The sequence below is a fragment of the Denticeps clupeoides genome, chromosome 4, assembly GCF_900700375.1.
Source record: "Denticeps clupeoides chromosome 4, fDenClu1.1, whole genome shotgun sequence".
In the NCBI taxonomy this organism is placed as follows: Eukaryota; Metazoa; Chordata; class Actinopteri; order Clupeiformes; family Denticipitidae; genus Denticeps; species Denticeps clupeoides.
This window is the reverse complement of record NC_041710.1, coordinates 9590084-9611797: the sequence shown is the minus strand read 5'-3', so window position 1 is coordinate 9611797 and position 21714 is coordinate 9590084. Positions and strand designations below refer to the sequence as shown.

The window sequence follows — 21714 nt, the reverse complement described above, 5'->3', positions numbered from 1 at the left end:
TGTAGCGGTTCTTCTTCTGCGTTGTCTAACTTTTTGATTTCGTTTCTTGAACCACAAATGATGAGCTGACACCCAAGAGATTTTCTGTGCAAAGTGTATTCTGTACAAAAAGCAAGGTCGCGTCAGAACATCGCGTCAGAACATCGCGTCACACATCGCATCTTTCTGCACCTCTCTCTACAATATAAAGTATTAAAAGAACATAACAATAACACACATGCAAAATATTCCTAATATGTACATAAATTAAAATGGAGGAAATAACATTTTGCACACAAACCCCACGCACCTCTCACAGCTCACGCCATGTGTCCAAGAGAACTAAACCGGGTCTCAAAAACAAAATAAAAGTCTTTAGAAAATAAGAAAATAAGACAAGAAAGAAGAAATATACTTATAAATCTAGTGTAACCATTTAACTCTGGCACAATAGCTTGCATAGTATAGACCCAGCTCCCATCCCAACTTTGTGAATAGATTAACGGCCCATCACTAATATATATATATATATATATATATGTCATGGGTAAGAGGTGTGATTTACTGACACAGTAGCGAGCATGAGCACTGAAGGGCATTCACATCCTAAGGAAACACACAGAAGTTGTGAGCACTTACTTCAGAATCTTGTAATAACATTTGCTTCCATGCTCGTTGCAAAAATAATTGTGTTCAAATATTTTTTTTTTAATTGACCTACTCATTTTCCAACCAGTATTGTGGTCAGTTTTTTTTTTTTTTGAAGAATTGGATTTGGATATGCGAACTATAGAAACACTATAACCAAATGAAAACTGTGAATCTTTGAGTGTCAGTAGATGTGTGAGTAGATTCAAACAAGCAGAAAAATGAATAACATGGGGCTATGAACAGGTCAGAGACGTCAAGTAAATAAGGGACGGAATTAAATCAATATATCAAATTAACACATCACTTCAGACTAACAAATTGCTCTATGTGTTGGTTCTGAGGGTTGCACCCTGAGGCAGGAGCAAAAAATAAGCAACTTTGTCCCAAATTTACAAAGCAGGGCAAATTAGCATTAGGTTGTCAAACATATAAAAGCATCTATGGAAGTGTTCAGATCTGTAGGTGACTGACAGCACTCAAATGCTCTCAGATCATTTCAGTAATGACCAAAGGTGCTGATAGTGTGTTTCATTTATATATATATAATGTCTTATTACGTCACAGGCCAAATCTACATGCAAGAGTAGCTTGATTATTAACTGCATATGGGCATGTTAATTCTACTGTGAATGGGACAATGGATTTAGGTGGAATATCATAAGAAATCCAGTGAGAGTATTTGTCTAGTCTGGGGCAAGGAATCGGACCCATAAACGGTATCTGAAATACCAAAATACCACCGAGGTGTCACTGAGAAAAGTACACTCTGCTCCCTAGGCGCCTGTCCACTGCTCAAAAAGGGTGATGGGTTAAGTGCCGATGTTGTTTGCATCGTGCACTGTGCTGCAGATTTAACCACATATTATTCTATCTATTTTTAATTTGTGCATTTATAAACTGATGATTATAAGGGGAAATGAAACCATATGTCCAGACCAGTCGAGATCTCTTTTTTATCATCTTTTTTTTCTCTCATTCTTTAGTCTTTTTTTAATTTGATGAATTGCAGAAAAACAAAGGGCAGACATGGAGTTAATGAATGCGTTGTTTCTTGTCTCTAATCGAACAGAACATGTATTGTCTGGAGCCTGGCCTGCTTCCAAAAAAGCTCTCTCTGGCTAATTGTCATTGAGACTGCAAGTCAGTTCTGTAGCATGTGCCCTATTTAAGTAAATTAAATATATTGGAAGGTTACTATACAAACTTTTTGTGCAGAGAAAGACAATGTAAAGAGTTAGTGGTAATGTTGCTTTGCAGACAGTGTACAGTGTAACTGTATGTCTTTCTGGTCATTTTAAATGTGTATAATGAACATGACATTTATTTTAATGCTTTATAATGCAGAATGGTGCAAATTTGCTATAATATATTTTAAAATGGCATATGGCTGTAAACTGCATCTACAACCATGAAAGATTTGAAGATGCAGGATCATGTCATCAGTAAGGTCTGGCAGTAATAGAGTAAGACCATGACTGTCACATATAACAGTTTTTATGAGGACATCTGGCTATTAAATTAAAATATGAGTCAATGTAAGCATTTCTTATAAATAAATAAGAAATATCTCACGCAGTGAAAACACAGAGGTGTGTGTGTGCTCTTAGTTTCCTTTGCACCATCTCTTTTGCAGTTCACAGTAAAGGCGTCTGAGACCTAAACGGATGAATCTGCTCAGGAGATTAATGGCTGGCCTGCCTTAAAAGGTCGCAGGGAAGAACAAATCATGAAACTCAGATGATAGATTCTTATGTCAAAGAGCAGATGGGTTATGTCTCCTGCTTCTGAATAAAACAAAGGATGGAATGTTGATGCATTTCGACCAGCAGTAAGAGCATGTGTGCCATACAAATTGTGTTGTGTGTTGCCTGGTCGGAAGAAACAGTCTTAAGTAAAACAATGAGCAAGACTACTTATTAAAAAATATTTTTTTTGTTATTATTATTCTGATGTCCGCACCTGTCTAGGCCCAAAAAAGTAAACCAATTACTGCAAGACTATAGGATGAGATGAGATGGACGATAAGCTTACCTGTAATATTGACTAAATCAACAAAAGGGCTCTTTATGAATGAATACCATGTGCTACAGTGGAGGCAGGGGCACTTTGCCTTGGTGCTGTTAGATTTACACCATGCTCACATTATCATTGCAGGAGGAATTTAAGGCATGTAGCAATGACGATGTGTTAACAAATATCAGTGTTGCAGCTGAAGTGATTAATAAGGTGATTTCTTGTTGCAGCAATGCTATGCATTTGTCACATTTGTCAAACAGCATTCTCTGCAAACACTGGCATATCTTTCATGAGCCCTTCACGCATACCCTGTGTGATTGCATCTGGTACCAGAGCAATGGTAGCTAGGTGTCTTTGTCCAGAATGAGTTCCCGGTCCGTTTCTTATTTTCTTCATAATACAGATCTAGTATTTTTTTAATGTTTGCAAAATTTTGCTAATTGTTGAATGAGAAATAACAGTAATAAGAGACTATGAAAAGATTATGAAGCTATGGTATATGGACAGTGTTGGAAAGATTACTTTGGAAATTTACAAATTACCCTATTAAAAAAAAAAAAACAGTACTGTAACTATTTTAAGTACAATATATTCAATATAATAATTCAATTACTTTATTACTTCAAATCATTTTTACTGAAATTGTGTAATATTGTTGTGTAATCCAACATCCAACAGCCATCATTTTTTCCAGCATGCCGCCTTCCATGCAGTGTCACAGAATTTATAATCAACTTCAAATAAGGAACCATAGCTCTAACTCATTACAGTATCTATTACTCTATTATTACTCTATATATTGTACATATTCTATAGTCTATATAGTTCTACATAGAGAATTCAGCTTATTCTCCAATTTTGAAAAGTATAAACAAATATATTTCTTTACATTAGTGGGACCATGCAGCTAATTTCTTATATTCAGAGCAGTAGGAGCTTGTCGCAAGTCTTAGACAGGACACAAGATCATCTGTCATTGTGGATCTGTGCTTTGACGTGATAATTTTTCTTAAAAGAGGATGCAGACCCACACAAATAAGCTGACCCAAAAATTGCAGTCTAGTTCAATGCACACTTTCTGGGTTTGGGATAAAGCAAATATCTTTTTGTGTGTAACTGTTTGCCATGATAACTGAGAGTCATTAGTCACATTGATCATCTTTGTTGTATGTTTAAATCCAGCGACTCTGTAGCCTTGACAAATGCTTCTTTAACAAATTCACACTCCTTGAATTTTTTTTCTTTTTTCTTGTTTTTAACAAAAACATGACTATCGATACAATGATATCATATTGGCTCGGTAGTAATTGACTGTTGTGCTGCTTACTGACTTTTCAGTTCTCACTGTTTTCGACTCTGCTTCTCATCTCTAACGCTTGCCTTGGAGATGCTACCTCTTGCTGACTTGGACCTGCTGTCCGACTAGGCCTCCAGGTTTACCACAGGACGGCACCGCCACCGAACGTGAGATCGAACATTTACATTTACAGCATCAGACACCCTTAACCAGAGCGACTTCATCAGTAGTTACAGGGACGGTCTCCCTGGAGCAACTTAGGGTTAAGTGTCTTGCTCAGGGACACAATGGTAGTAAGTGGGATTCAAACCCGGGTCTTCTGGTTCATAGGCAAGGGTGTTACCCACTAGGCTACTACCACCCAGCCACAACAATATGACCATGACCGTTATCGTCCTCATCTCAGTCCAAGTGGGCTTGGTCCTCCTCCCCCTCTCCCAGGATCATTTCCAGCATGTCCCTGCCTGTGTCCTCTGACCTATCCCCTGACAGTTTTCTTATTTATAACAAATGCTGGCTTCAACACTGCTTAATGCAATCAATGCAAGGACTAGCACAACAGGATTCAAATATTTAATTTTACCTGGATATTTTTTTTTGTACAAATACTCAAATTTTTCTCAGGTGAACAGATTTTCAGGATTGCAAATGCTTTGAATGGTCACATCCACTCTCCTATGTGTCACAATGGTGTTCTTACAAAGGTAAGCAAAGTTTTGCTGTCTTGAATTATTTGGTCTTTATATTATTAACTGAGTTTAAGAAAGCTCTGCTAACTTGTTTTTATGTCATGTCAAGTGGCGATTAATTTCAGTCTAACTATATGTCAAGTGAATGACACTGGAATGGAGAAGGGGGAAAAAACTGAGATTGTGATTTTTCTGATCAATTTCTGTCAGAGAATCCCACTTACTACCATTATGTCCCTGAGCAAGACACTTAACCCTAAGTTGCTCCAGGGGGGGGACTGTCCCTGGAACTACTGATTGTAAGTCACTCTGGATAATGGCGTCTGATAAATGCTGTAAATTTAAATGTAAATGTATCCATTTGCATTTGCCCGCCTACAAGGCGTTCAGGGAGAGGTTGACTCACCGTCTGGGTGAATGCTAGTGTGATTAGTGAGTTAATGTTCTGGATAGGGGTGGAGTTTAGAACAGGCCTGTACTGTGACCTGACGTTAGTGAATACTACTGTTAATTCATTAATAAATACAAGCATGGCTGAACATTTTGACTCTCTTTTCTCCTCATCCACACCCTTAGCTACAGTATTTTGACATGATATGATTTGTGGTAGTGATCTGATGTCAAGTTTCATTAACAGCATGCCTGTGTTGCTAAACATTTTTGGGCATTAAGCTTGTCTTTGAGTCGTTTTGGGCTTCAAACCTGCATGATAATCAATGAGATGCAGGTATTAGGGGAACAAAGCAGTCTTTATTAACTTTTTTTAAGTTTAAATTTGACTATTCATCTCATCAAAGGTGGTATTACAGACTTTGTTCTATTCAATGTTTATGCTAAAAAAATGCCAGTATTAACACACACAACTGCAGCTAATGTCTCACATGACTGTGTGCATTGCATGTTAGTTATATTTAAATTAAAAGTTCATATTTATTTTTTTGTTTTAGAAAAAAATTAATGTCTCAGACTGTTTTCAAAAGTATTTGGTACATGTTTTTACATGTATATTTTTTTTCCTTTTTAATAAGGTTAATTTTTTAAAACTTTGTGAAACATTTAGTTGCTGGTGTCTTCATCTTGTAAGTCGCTTTGGAAAAAAGTGTCTGCAAAATAAGGTAAAGTAAAGACTGCTCTGCTTAGATAAAAATTGCGCTGCAAATTGCAATTTCTTTTTGGTCTGGCAACTGATTTTCTTTCTTTTTATTTGACAGTTTTTTGAAAAGTACTTCAAAAGTACAAAACTAAATGTTTTGGATTAAAAAAGTAACTGCGTGCATAATAGTATGGTAAATTACAGGAAAGATCAGTTTTAAGGTCGACTGAAATGTCCAATCACAGAAACTACCCTGCTATTTTTTTGGCCAGTACATTATCCCTTTTTTTTCTTACATTTGTCATGCCTCTGATTACTGCTCCTGTCCGTTTGCACCAGAATCCTGTTCCTGTGATCTTCATCTGGACTTGTTAGTCCCAATCAGCACCTGCTCTTCCAGTGTTTTGGAGATTTTGTATTACAATTCAAATATAATTTAAGTATATAAGATTGTACTAGTTACAATTGAAATATTATTTCTAAAATGGCAAAAAGCAGATATACTCATAATGCAATTTAATATAATAGAATTGAGAAGCAGTGTCAGAATAGACTTAACATCAACTTAATAACATCATTCAAAATCAGGCAAAATCATGGGGAAAAAATACGCAGTAAGGCTCATACCCTTTCTGAACATCTCCACATTCTGTCTAATGGCCAGTTGGACACATGGAGCATTGGCTTCTGATCTGACTGTAAACCATTACATAATTAGGTGGGGCAGTGGTGGCCTGGCGGTTAAGAAAGCGGCCCTGTAATCAGAAGGTTGCCGGTTCGAATCCCGATCCGCCACGGTGCCACTGAGCAAAGCACCGTCCCCACACACTGCTCCCCGGGCGCCTGCCATGGCTGCCCACTGCTCATCAAGGGTGATGGGTTAAATGCAGAGGACAAATTTTACTGTGTGCACCAGGTGCTGTGCTGCTCTGTATCACAAGTGACAATCACTTCACTTTATTTCTTTACTTTATAATGATACATTTCTGTGAATGCAGACGTTCACACCACTGAAATAAAAACACATTGTGATATCTGATTTACCCTGTATACCTGTCCTTGCATTTTTTTTTTTGTTTTTGGACATTTGTTCTGAGCATAATACATTCTTTCAGATCATGCCTTGTCTTGCAACATGTGCAGTCCAAATCTGGCACAGTCTGTTCAAGTGATAATCTGGCTAATTTGTAAAAAAGATCTTATAAAGTCTGTATTTGCTTGCCGCCACTGCTTTGAGAATTTGATTAAACTGTTTTTATCAACCTGAGGCTCCACTGTGTCATGAGATGCATCCTTTAAAAAGAGAAAGATGCGAGTTGGACTGTAAAGGCTGGACCTTGGTGACAGCTGGGACAATCCTTCATTCCTGGGCCACCATCGACTTATCCCCTCAGACAGCACGTACGTAGGAGTTCCTGATTGCAGTGGCATTCACTGTTCACAAGTCAATCTAGCTGTTATCCCATTTAAGCTCTGGGTGCTGGATCCTGGCTACATCTTTAATGCCCCTTGAAATTTAATTTGTAGCCACTGAGGCCACTGAGAAAGAAGTCCTTTTAACCTTGCCCCAACAGAGTTAAAGGAGAATCTGCAGAGGAAGCCATGATGTCAAGAGCAGTCGTCTTGGCTGTCATTAACGAAATCATACATTGATTTTTCACAACGCTCTGCTAGTTTTTATTCTCCGTCTCCTGCCACTGACAAAAATAATTAGGCTCCGGACTAATACCTAAGTGACACCGGGTAGAACTGTCAGCTGCTCCGTTGAGTTATTAAATTTGGGATGATGATGTGATTAGACTTTTTGTTCAGATACATGGCCTTCATGTAATCACAGAGCAGGCTGACAACAGCTTAGTAGACATTCCTCATTTATCAGGGATTCAGCTGTCCTTCCATGTACAATGAAGAACCTTATACAAGAATGTTCATTCCAAATAAATGCTGCAAAAATACTTCGAATTATCTCTAGTGTACTGCATAGAGTAATTCCTGAAGTTAAAAATTAACAGTAGTTAAAAATGTAATGTAAATAATCTCAATATCACTACTACCTTGTGATGGGGATACATTGTAATAAATTAGTACAGGAAAAAATGCTTTTAATTACATCTAATACTACATCTTTGTTTTGATAATTGTCTCTTCAGCCCCTGAGCAAATGAGGACAGTGCATCTCACTTCCTGACCCCACTCCTGGTATCTTAGTGGGGCTGTGGTGACCTAGTGGCTAAGAAAGCGGCCCCATAATCAGAAGGTTGCCAGATTGAATCCTGATCCTCCAAACTGCCATTGAGGTGCCACTGAGCAAAGCACCATCCCCACACACTGCTCCCTGGGCGCCTGACATGGCTGCCCACTGCTCACCAAGGGTGATGGTTAAAAGCAGAGGACACACTTTGTTGTGCCACCATGTGCTGTGCTGCTGTGTATGCAGTGTATCACTTTGCTTTCACTAAATGGCATTGTTTTGTTCATTATTATTATCACCTGATGCTTATGCTGCATTCAATCATAACAGTGTTCCCTGATCGCCTACTATAAACAATGACCCAAATTCCCATTTTCAACCAAAAAAAAATGCTCAACGCAGTTCCTTACAATAAATTCTAGTTTGTCCATTTCATGTGTGTCTATCATATTGGGGGAGGGAGAGAAGCCATTTACAAATGCTCAAAAACAGAACTTAATAAGAAAACAAGAGGAGCCAAACAATAGAAACTAGCAGGCGCACAGAAATTTTAAAGGATGGCAATTAGGAGGTGCACAAGTGTGGTGAGTGTAGTGGGTGTGTCTTCAAAATGAGGTGGTCAGTCCTCAAGTGCCGTTGATCAGATGGAGGTATGTGTGCATGAGTGGTGCTGTAAAAAGCCACACATGAAGACCATGTGGTGTTGGAGAAGAGAATAGAGTGTGTAGAAAAAACTCTTTCTCCCTCCACACAAAGCACTGTATTCAACCACTCCAATTTGATGTTACCTGGCAGAAAGAGGCATGGCACAACAGAGGTTAAAAATGAACAGTTTCTAATTTATTAACACCGGTAAATAATTATTGTAGTTACATGTGAATATTGAATGTAAAAGGTACCAAGGTTACAGAGAAAGTAAAAATGAGAAGAAAGAGTAAAGAGGGAGAAGTGAAAAAGAGGAGGAGAGAAAGACTCAGAAACCTTCCGGTTTCCGATGGAAAAAACCTCTGAGCAAGAGAGCCCAGAGTCCTATTTTTCACATGTGCGCAGGCTTTTATACCCCTGGCCTACAGGAAGTTGTCACTGGCCTACAGGAAGTTGTCACTGGCCTACAGGAAGTTGTCACTGGCCAATCAGAACCTGTTGTTTCTGATGTCACGCCCCCGGTGCCTCCCATTTGGTGAAGACAAAGAGGGTGGGCGGTCCTGACGGCTGATACTTCGCACGTTGATGTCGGACAAAAGACATGTAAAAACCGGGGTGTCGAATCTTCACCCACAACCATCGACACAGGAATGTTACACTTCCCCCTGCAGACATCTGTTATGCAAGACAAAGCAGGCTCCCGCGATGTCCATTCTTACGAATCTTCACCCACAACCATCGACACAGGAATGTTACACTTCCCCCTGCAGACATCTGTTATGCAAGACAAAGCAGGCTCCCGCGATGTCCATTCTTACAGTGCGTCACAGCGACAGTGTGTGCCTCAGTGTGCACTGCCTCACATTTCATATTTGTCAGTAATATCCAGTACAAATTACATTTGTGGTACTGCCATTTCTGTCCTTTGAAATGAATCATTTGGTTTTTCAGTATTTATTTTTTTTAAAAAGGTAAAGTGTGAGAAAGTGACTATTATTAGTACAACTATTATTCATATTACTAGTGCAGTACTAATGCAATTTTAACATTTTAAACATTCATTTTTTTTAAATGAACAACTTAATTAGGACTTGCTTTCATATGTTCTGCAATAAAGAATTGTATTTCTTAGTAAAATATAAAGGATTACCCCTTCGGAAGTACCAAAGAATGTGAGAGCATCATTTAAACTAAGTTGATGTACAGACACATGTAATTGACATCTCCAGACATAGATCATACTTTGGATTTGGAATGAAATGGTTTAAATTGGTCAGGATATATAGATTTAATAAAAGAGTGGTGCAAGTCAGAATGATTCAGGGTTTTATTCTGGGTTTATTCAGGGTTTTAACACAGGCCACACGAACAAAAATCAGAACTAAGTATTCAGACTTATGAGAACATAAACTTGCAGTGTTGGTTTGTGCACCTTGAAGATCTGAGCTCAGTGTGAAAGAGTGAATGAGCCTGCGATTGCTTGGACATGGATAAGAGTACAAAGTAGCTGAGGTTAAAATAATAGCAAAGCCAAGTCCTGTTATTGGCCTGGATGGCTTAACAAGAAGCCATCCAGAGGTGCAGTGTAAATTGAACAACATTATATTAATGTGATCTTGGGTTAAAGCATAATTTTGTGTCACTTTGATTGTTGTAGCTTCATGATCATATTTTTCTGTCCATAAAAGCCTCAGTTCTTTTTCACGTTCATCCAAACTCACAGAAACTGGCCATGATAAGGAGAGTTTGTGTGGACATGAAAACTCAAAGAGCATGATTCAGGCCAAAGCAGAACACAAAAAGGAAAAAAAAGGGCAGACACACTCACACACACTTTATTTATTCACGGCATCCGAATTATAAGTCCTTTGAAGTGCACTAGAGCTCTATTCTTGCACTCAAACTGCCATCACAAGAGTGCATGAAACACCGCGAGTTTCAGGCCACGTTTAAAAATTGATCACGCAGAAAATGGAGAGAAGAAGAAAGTATGGCTTACCTTCCCAACGTACTGAGGGTCCGAACCCATGTATTCCTCCAGAACAAAAAACTGGTTCCAAACCCATCCTCTCTTTACCCTTTGGACCCCAGAAACACCATGTCTCCTCAGCCCCGCCACACTTTTGTGGTGCTCCTTCCCCATTCTGCTATGGGATGGGGAGTGAAGAGGAGCCATGAAGCTTTTGTCCAAGAGACAGCAGAGGAACAGCAGTAGGCAGTTCCTCGTGAACATTGGAAGGTCTTTGAAGTCTTGGAAGGTGTTTGAATTCCAAATGTTTGTCAGCGAAACGACAAAATGACTGCAGACCCGGAGGGCTGGGAAAGGTGGAAACACCTTGAAGACATTGAGGAACGTCCAGCTCGCTTCCTTCTTACTCCACTGGACACTTGCTTTTCTCCTGATGAACACAAAGAATAACATATTTATTCAGCTGGCATTCTGAAAAGAGACCGGGAAAGAAAGTTTCTTTACATTTGAAAGCACCTGAAAGCAACCTTGCCCACAGCTACACAAACATCGGTTTCAGTTTGCGTTGTGATGTAAATGCTTTGTCTCTAAAGGCAGCTGTGATATAATCTTGTTTGAAGTATTTTAGAGATCACAGTGTGTGGGAAATGAAATGTGAGCAAATTGGGCCTCTCGAGTGCATTTAGCACGCTCAGTCTGCCATTGGGAGGCATGTGAAGCTGAGATGTAAGAAGCTCAAAAAAGAAAAAGTGAGGGAAGAGCAATCAATAGGCTTGGCAAGCCCACAGTAATGCATCAGCAATGCCCATTTCCATTGAATTAGGCTGTCATATAAACTATTGCATCCTGGGAAGCTGTTTGTTTGTGTCGTGACTGTGTGATCTGAAGGGCAGAACGGTCCAGGTTGGCTGTTCTTTGCTTTTTGGTATCTAAATTGCTGTCTGAGTGTATCTAAATGCATCATATCCAATGCCTGCATCTATTACCTTTATTATGCATGTCTGTCTGTTGTTTGCACTGCAGCAGTCAAATGAAGGTAATGTTGAAAATACATACATTTTTTTTACGGATCCCTGTAAGATCTCATAAACACACATGAAATTATGGAAATCTGCTTACATGAAATGTTTTTTTTTTTTTTTTTTTTTTAGCATTAGCAATATGCTAATTGCATGCCAGGCAACGACCCATCAAGACAGATGACATGCAAAAAGAAAAAGCCTCTGGGGATGGAGTCAGCTGCTGAAAGGCACTGGCATGTCCCTTGGTTGTCAGGCATTCTCTCTGGAAAAAATAGCACTCTTCTTAACTCTGTGGCAGGGGCAAGCAAGATCCCCACACAGTGTGTGTTCCACAGCAAGACTCAAGTCTGCTTTAGGCACTATGTTGGGTCAACACTAAAGAAAAAATGCAAATGCGCCCTTAGATAAAAATTCTCTCTGTGTTGTCATTGAAGACATTCCAGCCAGTATGAAAATATATATTTCAAAACATTATTACTATTGATATCATCAGTATTATTTTTATAGTAGTGTTTGAAATTCCATTTTTAAGCATATATAATTTTTTCAATAATATAAATTTTTTTTTTTTCCTTGTGCAATGATCAAGGTTAAGTTTAAAAAATCTTTCTCGGATTTATTTCTTCAATGAATTTGGAATCTTTGTTAAAACCTCTGTAATCTGTTCTTTACAAGCAACATTTTTTGCAATTCCCCCCCCCCCCCCCCACACACACACACACACACAAGCCCATCTGCCTTTGTCAGTGTTTATTAGAACCCGGGGAGAATGTCAGGTGCCAAGGCGCTGCTTCCATGCATGCTGGATTCAAGATGTAACTAATCCTAATCCATATGCATATGTAAATTGCTCATTCTATTGACTAAATTGTACTCTCATTACCTATGAAATTTGCTGAGCATAGAATGTATATGTATGGAATACATCTTTCAAAGAAATGGCCGTGCAGCGTTATTCGCGCTAGAAAAAGGAAAGAAAATACAGAACCGTATAATTTTTTTCAACCCTTAGCCCAACCTCAATCAATTTATTGCAATTTGAAAGGTACAATTGTCTTTAAATTGTCATTAAACTTGAATCTGATTATTCAAATGTGTCGTGGGTTTCTGATGATTGACACTCCTAAAGTTGTATTTTTTTCGCTAAACACAGCACTATTTATGGTATAATTAGCTGTGCCTGTGCTTCACGGTCATCTGCGGCAATATGAAATTAATATGTTTTGCTGAGACTTCGAATTAAATGGTTTCCTCTCAACAGCCCTTTCTATAAAGTTTCCTTTCCATTTTTCATTTTATTCCTCTGTTGCTCAATTACTAATCATCGCTCTCTTTCTTCAGGTAATGCTTTTGCTCATTTTCCCCCTATATCCCCCTTTCAAGCCCTCAACTATTGCTTGCTCTACTCATCCTCACTATCCACTTTCTTATCCACCTTTTCCAATCAATCTCTCCCTCTCTCACTCTAGAAAGGAACACAATTAAAGCTGGTATGGCCTTCTTCACTCACTCTAGTCTGTCTGGAGATGTGTTTAGGACAGCAGTATAAAGAGCATTACAAAAGGCTCGTCTGTTGGAAATAAAAGGCCCGTGTCAAGATCTCAGCATCCCACAGTGCTGGGAAGGGCCTTTTCTTTCGCATCTGTGTACGTTCCCTCCAGAGCGGCATTTCTAAATTGGCCCTATGTTTGTCTGTGTATTTTTGCTTTGCCAGGCAATGCATCATACCAATGAGATATTCCCAAGAATCCTTGATAAATCTTTTGTAATTATTACCTCTTCAGATTATTCACGATCAACTCTTCTACCAACCCTTTTACATTTAAATGAAAACAAAAGCAAACCCTCCGCTGCACACATTCATCCTTGAGAGAGAGGAGCGTTACGTGCAATCATGTTGTAATCTTAAATGCTACTGGACACAGGCATCCCTGCTGACTCACACAAAAGCGCTTCAGCGTAGGTTAAATAACTTTGAGGGCAATTTGCATGAATAAATGTTTTTTTCACAGTTGATGTCTTGCAGCAGGGTGTTGGAGCACAAGCAACGACTACTAATGAGAAGCAATGGCCTCTGGCATGGAGTGCATTTGGTTTGTTATAATTGATGAAGAAAAAAATATATATATATGACTGAATAAACACTGAATCTTTCATCCAGAGTCACTGAACCTTCAGTGTCACATCGAAAGAAGGAACGAGCTGGGTCTGAAGACAAGGAACAAGAAACAAGAAGGAAATTTCCGCTGAGAGAGAACAAGGAGTGCTCAGCAGAACGTCGGGTGCCATCATCGAAAATTCTGAAACGCATTCGCCGGCAAGTTTCATTTCGACTTCAACGTGCTTCCACGCTGCCCACCCCCCCACCCTTGTCTTCTCCCACTTCTTATATTTCCTTCCTGTGCGGGGAACTGCCATGAGACCAGAGCTAATCGCATAATTAAATCTCCAAACTTTGTTCGGTTACATATTGCAGAGAGCTCCGCATCTGTGATTAAAGAGGATTCCAATTATTAGTGATAGAACCGCTGTATGGAGCTCCCACCACAATTCAGGCCCAATCGAGTTTTGACACCGGATTATGGGCTGACTACATGCAAGCTAGCAGCAATTTCAGTCCCTTGACAATTTGTGATTAGAGTTATTAAAAGTCGTACCACAGTAATATCAAGAATGCTACACCATCCCTCTGCTGAAATAATATTTCACGAATTGGAACAGGGGACATGTGAACCAATAATTTAAACCACAATAAAACAGAGAGAAAAACATTTTTTTTTTTTTTGCTGGAAAGTTTTTGATGTCTGGAAGCCCCTCTTTTCGCATATACCATTACGGTAAATAAGTATTTGGTGCAGTTCATAGGCCCGTCTGCTCGACATTGTGATCTGATTATATAGGAAACAGAACACAGTCTACACGCTTAGGGGTCTTATGGAGGTTCTCTGAGACTTTTCACATGGAAAAAATGTCCCCAGCAATGACACAACATTTCAACATATGGGTGTTTGGTTCCTCATGCTCCATTGAACACTTTTCCACATGAATGATTAGTAGGGACCCCGGGACACTGGCAGCATGTACAGTACAGCAGATTGGTACAGTTGTACCACATCACACTTCAGAAACATATACCTACAATTTCAACCTAAGTTGTGTAAGTTGCATGAAACTCTTTCATCAATAGACACAAAGAAAATGAAAAGATGAAAACTTTGTCCTAAATGTTCAGACTAAAGTTCTATGCAACATAATGAAATAGGCATTAGACAATAATGATCCCATGCATGAATTGTACAGTAAGCACTCAGAATTGTGTAAAAATTAAAGCTCTTTTATCTTGAGATCGTCCCCTGAGTTTCAAAACAATATTGCGTTCCTTCTGGTGACTTTGCCACCAAAACTACACTTGTCACAACAAAGCAGATGGATGCAACTAACTTTTTAATCCCAATATCAAAAGCATTCTGGTTGAGATGTTAATTACAAATGTGATGTATGTGTTTTATCCTGGTCATAGCACATTTTATCACACTTCATCATTTAATATTCCAGAATAAGATAACATTGTCTTATATCACAATTGAACCACACATTGTATATGTTCTTGTTGCTGACTGCATAATATATTTACTCATAAAAAACAATCTAATTTCTACCAAAAATTCAAAGTCAGTTTGACTAGTCTGATTGGGTTTGTCCAGTCCCCTGCCTTTGGTTCCTGTTGCTAAACATGTCAAGGACTGCAGTATGCAATATTTGATGGATGTCAAATGTAATTTGATAAATGAAGATGGCATCAAAGAAAGGAAAGATCCTATGCAAGGATTAGGAATCTTACAATGCGACAGTTAATGTTCAACAACAAATAAAAACTTCAATATTCCTGCACAGCAGGATGTCAATATGTTGTTACGACACCCTACAGATTTCCTTTTCTATATCAGTCTCCACCCCCATAGTCAGACCATTGGACTTTAAATTTCTTAATATTAAGTTGTACATTGGAATGAGAATCTCAAATACTTAATGAGATCTTTGAGTTTCAATATGCACGTTTTGAGTCTCATATGCAAGATGTGAAAATCTACAGTTTTACTAACTTTACTGCTAAAACACAATACTTAGGTTTATTGAATATGCTTATTTTTTGGTCCAGTGACTGATAGGACTCTTACACCTAGATAAGGTTATTAGGACTGAATAGTGTTTATTCTTATGGGGGCCTATTCATCTGGATGTAAAATATTTTGAAGGCATTTGTGGGGAGAATAGATTATAGAAAGAATACAATTATAGAAAGTATGGGTGAAATCAGGTGCACTTCAATATTTAAATTTGGTGCACTTCTCAGAAATCAGAACTTCACCTGTATTCTTAGAAAACTCATTATAAAGTTCCTTTATTCATGCAGAAAATGGTAGGCATATGAAAAGCCTTTTAACAGGCAGTTTATAAGAACAAAATTTTGATAAAGCAATTAATTGAAAAAAAAAGACACTTTACTTTGTACTAATATCCTATAGTTCCATTGCAGTCCGGCACAAACATCAAAAATGTCTACTGAGGCTTGAAAAGAAAGAGGTGAAAGAACATCATCTTAAAAAGTACTAATCCATTCTCAAAGTTCTACTGAGCTCCTGCTGTACCATGAGTCACAACAAAAAACTCATGCCCTTCTAAAATGCTCTCTTATTTGTGCTATGGATGTCATTTTCACACAGTCTTCTACCATATTACTTCCTACATTGTCATTTTGAATTAGAGAGATGCATTACATTTGGCTGACCTTAAATCCACTTCATACATTCAACTCAGCCATCATATCCTGCAACAACCTCCAAAGCACACTGTGATAACATTAACATTTATTTTATTATATTTCTTTATTTTATTAACATTTATTTTATTGTAGAAGTGAGCAGTTTTACTGTACAAAGTCCTTCATAAAGTATTCCCACTCTTATTATTTTAATGACTACACTTATTCAGAATAACAGGAAGGCGAGTGTGCGGTAATGATAATATAGTGGCAGTCTCAGGAGGTGCTAAGGAACAATTGTGCATCAGTGTATTCACAATATTGTCCAAAATGAATGCAGCTTTCTCCTTAATGTAATTTACAATGGTTTTCTTTGATATATCTGTTCACAATGTACACTCATTAGAACAGAAACTTGTTCACTTTACCTTGTACACTTTATCTTTGCCTGCAAGGACATTTTACCAATAGCCATAGATATACATGTACTATTAATATTACAGTGGGCACATTTGTTAATAGATTATCAGTCAATGAAAAGATTCACACTGGGAAACATTGCTTACAATGCTTGAAAAATTTATCAAAACTTTATTTATCTAGTAATTTCAGTTTCTGACAAAGGACCCTTTCTTCCTCTTTTTTCTCTCTTTTACTCCCCATTATTTCCTCCCCGTCAAGTCCTACCATATACATTTCACTTTCATATTCATATAGCTATGTGTTTTGTGTTTCACATGGTCTACCATGGAACATAGGGAACACTCTCCACTGGACATCAATGGATCTTGAAAGTGAAAGCGAAGAGAGGAAGCGGAAGGAAGAGAGAAGGAAGAAATATTGTAGATGCCTAAGTATTCATCTAGAGGAGAACCTCACCTGGGCTCTCAACACTAGCTCAACAGCCAAGAAAGCCCAGCAGTGTCTTTTACTTCCTGCGAAGGATGAGGAAAGCTGTTCTCACCCCCCATCTTCACCACCTTCTACAGAGGGACTATTGAGGGCATTCTGACCAGCTCAGACGACAATACTCTACGGCAGATAGTAAGGACAGTAGATCATCAGAGTCTCTCTTCCTTCCTAAACTAACCTGAACCAGGGTGGGGCTTCACCCTCCTACCATCCAGAAAAAAGGTACAGAAGCATTTGGGCCCGCCAGACTATGAAACAGTTTTATTCCACAGGCCATCAGACACCTGATCACTCACAATTACTCCACTCTGAACTGAAACACACTTTAATTCAGATGTTCAGAATCTCTATTACATTTATTTTATAGCAGTATTTGCACATTACTAAAACATTACTGTACATCTTCTTAGTTGTCTACATGTTTGGTTTGATTTACATGTAACTGCCTGTGTCCCATGTTTTTGCACTGCATGTAGCCCAGTTTTTCAATGTCACAGTTTTTGTCGTGTTACAGCCTTATTCCAAATTGGACCTTGTACAGCTATTTTAAGATCTCTCCAGAAATGTTCAATTGGATTAAAGTCTGGGCTCTGGCTGGGCCACTCAAGGACAATCACAGAGCTGTCCTGAAGCCACTGTGTTTATGGTCATTGTCTTGCTAAAAGATTAACTGTCGCCGCAGTTTGAGTTCAAGAGCGCTGACTAGTCTCCCAGTTCCTGCAGCTGTAACACAGCATGATGCCACCGCCATGTTTCACTGGTTTCCTCCAAAACCTGACATCTGGCATTCAGGTCAAACAGTTCAACCTTTGTCTCATCAGACCACAGAATTTTGTTTCTCATGGCCTGAGAGTTCTTCAGGTGCAAAATCATGGTGGTCTGCCATGTGCCTTTTACTTCTGGCCACTCCACTACACAGGCCTAACTGGTGGATTGCTGCAGAGATGGTTGTTCTTCTAGAAAGTTCTCTTCTGTCTGGTGACCACTCTTCTGTTTTGGTGACCACATGACTAAGGCCCTTCTTCACCGATTGCTCAGTTTAGGTGGCCGACCAGCTAGAGGACTCCAACAGGAGGCACCTGAACTCAATTTTGAGCTCCACTAAGGCCCTTCTTCACCGATTGCTCAGTTTAGGTGGCCGACCAGCTAGAGGACTCCAACAGGAGGCACCTGAACTCAATTTTGAGCTCCATGGCAAAGACTGTGAATGTTTATGTGATTGCTCAGCATTTTTTTGTTGTTCTTAATAGGTTTGCCAAAACCTCAAGTTAACTTTTTTTCATGTCGTTATTATGGGTTGTTGTGTGTATAAAAAAAAATGAATTTAATTACTTTATGAATAAGGCTGTAACATAACAAAAACATATGTGCTGTGAACACTTTCTGCATGCACTGTAGTTAAAATGACAATTAAGCTCAATTGAACATGATATTGAACTTGAATAGTTCTGCTCATCTGCAGCTTTGTCAGTTAATTATAGTAACATCAGTATTCCAATGAATGTTTTTACCAATATGTTGTTCCATATTCATTTCTTCAGCATTTGCCATAAAGCATATGTCTGAAATCTCAATATGATTTCTTGCTCAATTTTGTTCAGAAAAAATGCACTGATTAATTTGCACTTGAGCCCTATATAAACTAGTAGTTTAGACGTAGCACAACCAAACAGTTTGAACACAGGTGGGAAATATGACAACCTTAAATTAATGTTTTATGTAGCCAAGGTCAAAAAGATTTCCCTAATTTTGTAACGCGCGTGCAAGTGAACCTATTTAAAAAAGTGCAATAAATATGATAAGTATATTTTTTTAAAGCCTACTTACATTGTCCCTATAGTCTGGTGGTAAGACTCAGTTTCTAATCTCAGGTTCTCAGACTCTGCAGTCCTTCCAGCAAATGCCCAGAGGAGCCGTCTTGGCATTAATGTGGCAAAGCACGAAACAGAACTGTGTATTTGACCAGCTTTACGCCGGTGCACAATGGGTTTGTGTGGTAACCATTCTAACCGGAGGCATATGAAAATGAGCCAAGCACTATTGAATCAAACAATTGACACTGTGGTGCCACCCGCGGTGTTGAATTACAAATGTGGAAACAATAGGTGGCACTAATGGTGGATGTCTTTGTATTCACGGATTCTAGACACTCAAATTCCCATTCTCCTCATCCCAAGGCGTAGTACAGCTCAGTACACACACCTAGTCAGCTTACTCTGTGGAAATGGGAGTGAGTCTGGCTTAGAGATAGAGGTCATCCGTCATTACAAGATATTCTAGCCAATTGCTTTCACTGACTTTCGAGCATTTGAATATTTATTGTTATGGATTAGAATTTATTGCAAAACAATAAAAAAGTACCTATTCAACTAATTGGCTGCATTTCAGATTGTGTTTTCCGAGGATCACTATCTAGGCCATATTTTACATTTGTGCACTATTTTTCTTCCCAATTATTTGATGCATGGTTTATTAATGATTCTTTTTACAACACCATGCCTTTGTATATTAGAGCAATGCTTATTTTTGTGGTAATTAAAATGCATATTTATTCTGGTTTTAGAGGTGGGGGTCACAGGCTTTGCTGAAATTATGCAAAATGGCATAAACAATATAATGCCTTTTTTCTATAGTTTACTTTCAAAATAAAAATTAGACATATATTTAATTGGTTTAGAACGTAATTACTAATACTGGTAAAATGCCAGTCTGTGTATTATGAGATCGATTAAATTATTGTTGAATAACAAGACTATATTAACCTCAGAATACATGCTATGCATGCTGAATCTACTGTAGATAAGAACAGACAGAGGCGAGTGAACAGTATGTATGAAAGTATAATAGCACTTGTTGGTCCCTTACTGGGTCCTAGGGTTTAAATTATTTTATTTTCATTTATTCCCAAAGGTCTGAATATGTTTACTTTTGTCTTTTTTTGTACCAGGGAATAGTTCGAATAGGCTTTGCAGATTAAAAGTTATAAACAACACAACATGGGACCAAGTCTGATTAAATATTCTCTCTCTCGCTCTACTCCCAGCAACCCATCCCTCCCACTCTGTTCTGATTTATCTGTGTTTCAGCCCAAAGTCATACTTACAGAATAAATATTTGACACGATGCCAGGGGAAAGCTTTCCCAGAAACTCACTGACCTCTAGTGTCCACAGCCCAGCCATTGTGTGTAAACATGATGAAACAGGCCCGTGTGTTACTTGGAAACCATATAAACATGTTATCATGTTCTGTGTGCCTTTATGCAGTTCTTCATTACACTGTACATATTGTCCTGTATTAAAAAGATAACAATTTGGCACTTGATTTTCACATGGAGTTTTAGATATAACAAATAATAAAACAAAATGTATTTTTCATACGCTCTCTCTCTCTCTCTCTCTCTATATATATATATATATATATTTTTTTTTCTGAAGTGAAACTCTTACCTTGTCTGTGACCTCAGATCAGTCCTGTCTCTCACACTGGAATATTCCTACTGACCAGGAGCCTCAGATACAAACTCCACATCCCGCGTAGCCAAACACTGGATCTTGCAGCGGCTGCAGGATTTCCCCACTGCTCTCTCTCCCACACACTCTCTCTCGCTCTCGCTCTGTCACACACTCACTCACACAGTCTCACACACACACACACACACACACACACGCAGACACACCGATCGGAGGACAGACTACTGCACGAAAGGCAGAGGCAACGTAAGAGAGTGAGAGAGAGCGAACGAGACTCTTCCCGCTGATAGGATGGAAACAGCAGTGAGGCAGTCAGGATTCAGACAGGGCTGTGTGGAGACTGACAGCAGCAAGGCTCCTGTGCACTCACTTTGCAACTCTGTGAGGATGGCGAGGTGGGTGCCAGTGCCTGGCTGCCTCCCCAGCAGCCCCCCCAGGAAGAAAGGATCTTCAATCTCCTCAATCCCTGGATTAACAGAGGATCCACCCCTTCAGCTCACAAATTGAGTGATGTGCTTTGTTGGGTTAGCCCTAAGAGAGTTGGAGTGCTTTCATGAAAAATTCTCACTTTATCTGTCACATGCAAGCAATGCACATTCATAAGCATGTATATGGTACCATGGGGATATATCAGTCTATTTCTCTCCCCCTGTGGCTTCTGTGTCTGATTTCCAAAGTCCTGCTGATTAATGTTTAATAATGTTTGAAGGTTGATTCCCCTGTCACAGTTTGACCCATTTAGGTTCATTAGGTTCTAATTGTTAGCACTTTCAGGATCTATCTATATATTTACCTGTCTGTGTAACAAAGAGAGTGACTGCATTAACTGGGCTTGTCCCTGAGGGATTTGAAGTGAATTGCTTCTGCTACAGATCCTCCTAGTGTTCATTGGCTGGATCATTTAAGTCATTGGGGGGATGTTTATGGGCATGCTATTCTCTGGATCATTCTGTTTCTCGGCAGTCAATTGTTTTCATGGATGTTAATTCATTTAACATCCATGGACAAATGGCATT

At 38.8% G+C, this 21714-nt stretch overlaps 1 protein-coding gene across 3 annotated transcripts in view; it reads right to left on the bottom strand.

Moving 5' to 3' along the window:
- cdh12a (cadherin 12a) overlaps nt 1–20894 on the bottom strand; it is a 47752-nt gene extending 26858 nt beyond the window's left edge. For all 3 annotated transcript variants that reach the window (XM_028977105.1, XM_028977106.1, XM_028977107.1), the window contains exons 1-2: nt 20675–20894; nt 10561–10960 (exon numbers count right to left, since the gene is read on the bottom strand). In XM_028977105.1, the coding sequence (XP_028832938.1) occupies nt 10561–10794 (234 nt within the window). In that variant the 5' untranslated portion in view covers nt 10795–10960; nt 20675–20894. The remainder of the gene's footprint in view (nt 1–10560; nt 10961–20674) is intronic.
- Between the last annotated feature and the right edge of the window lie 820 nt (nt 20895–21714).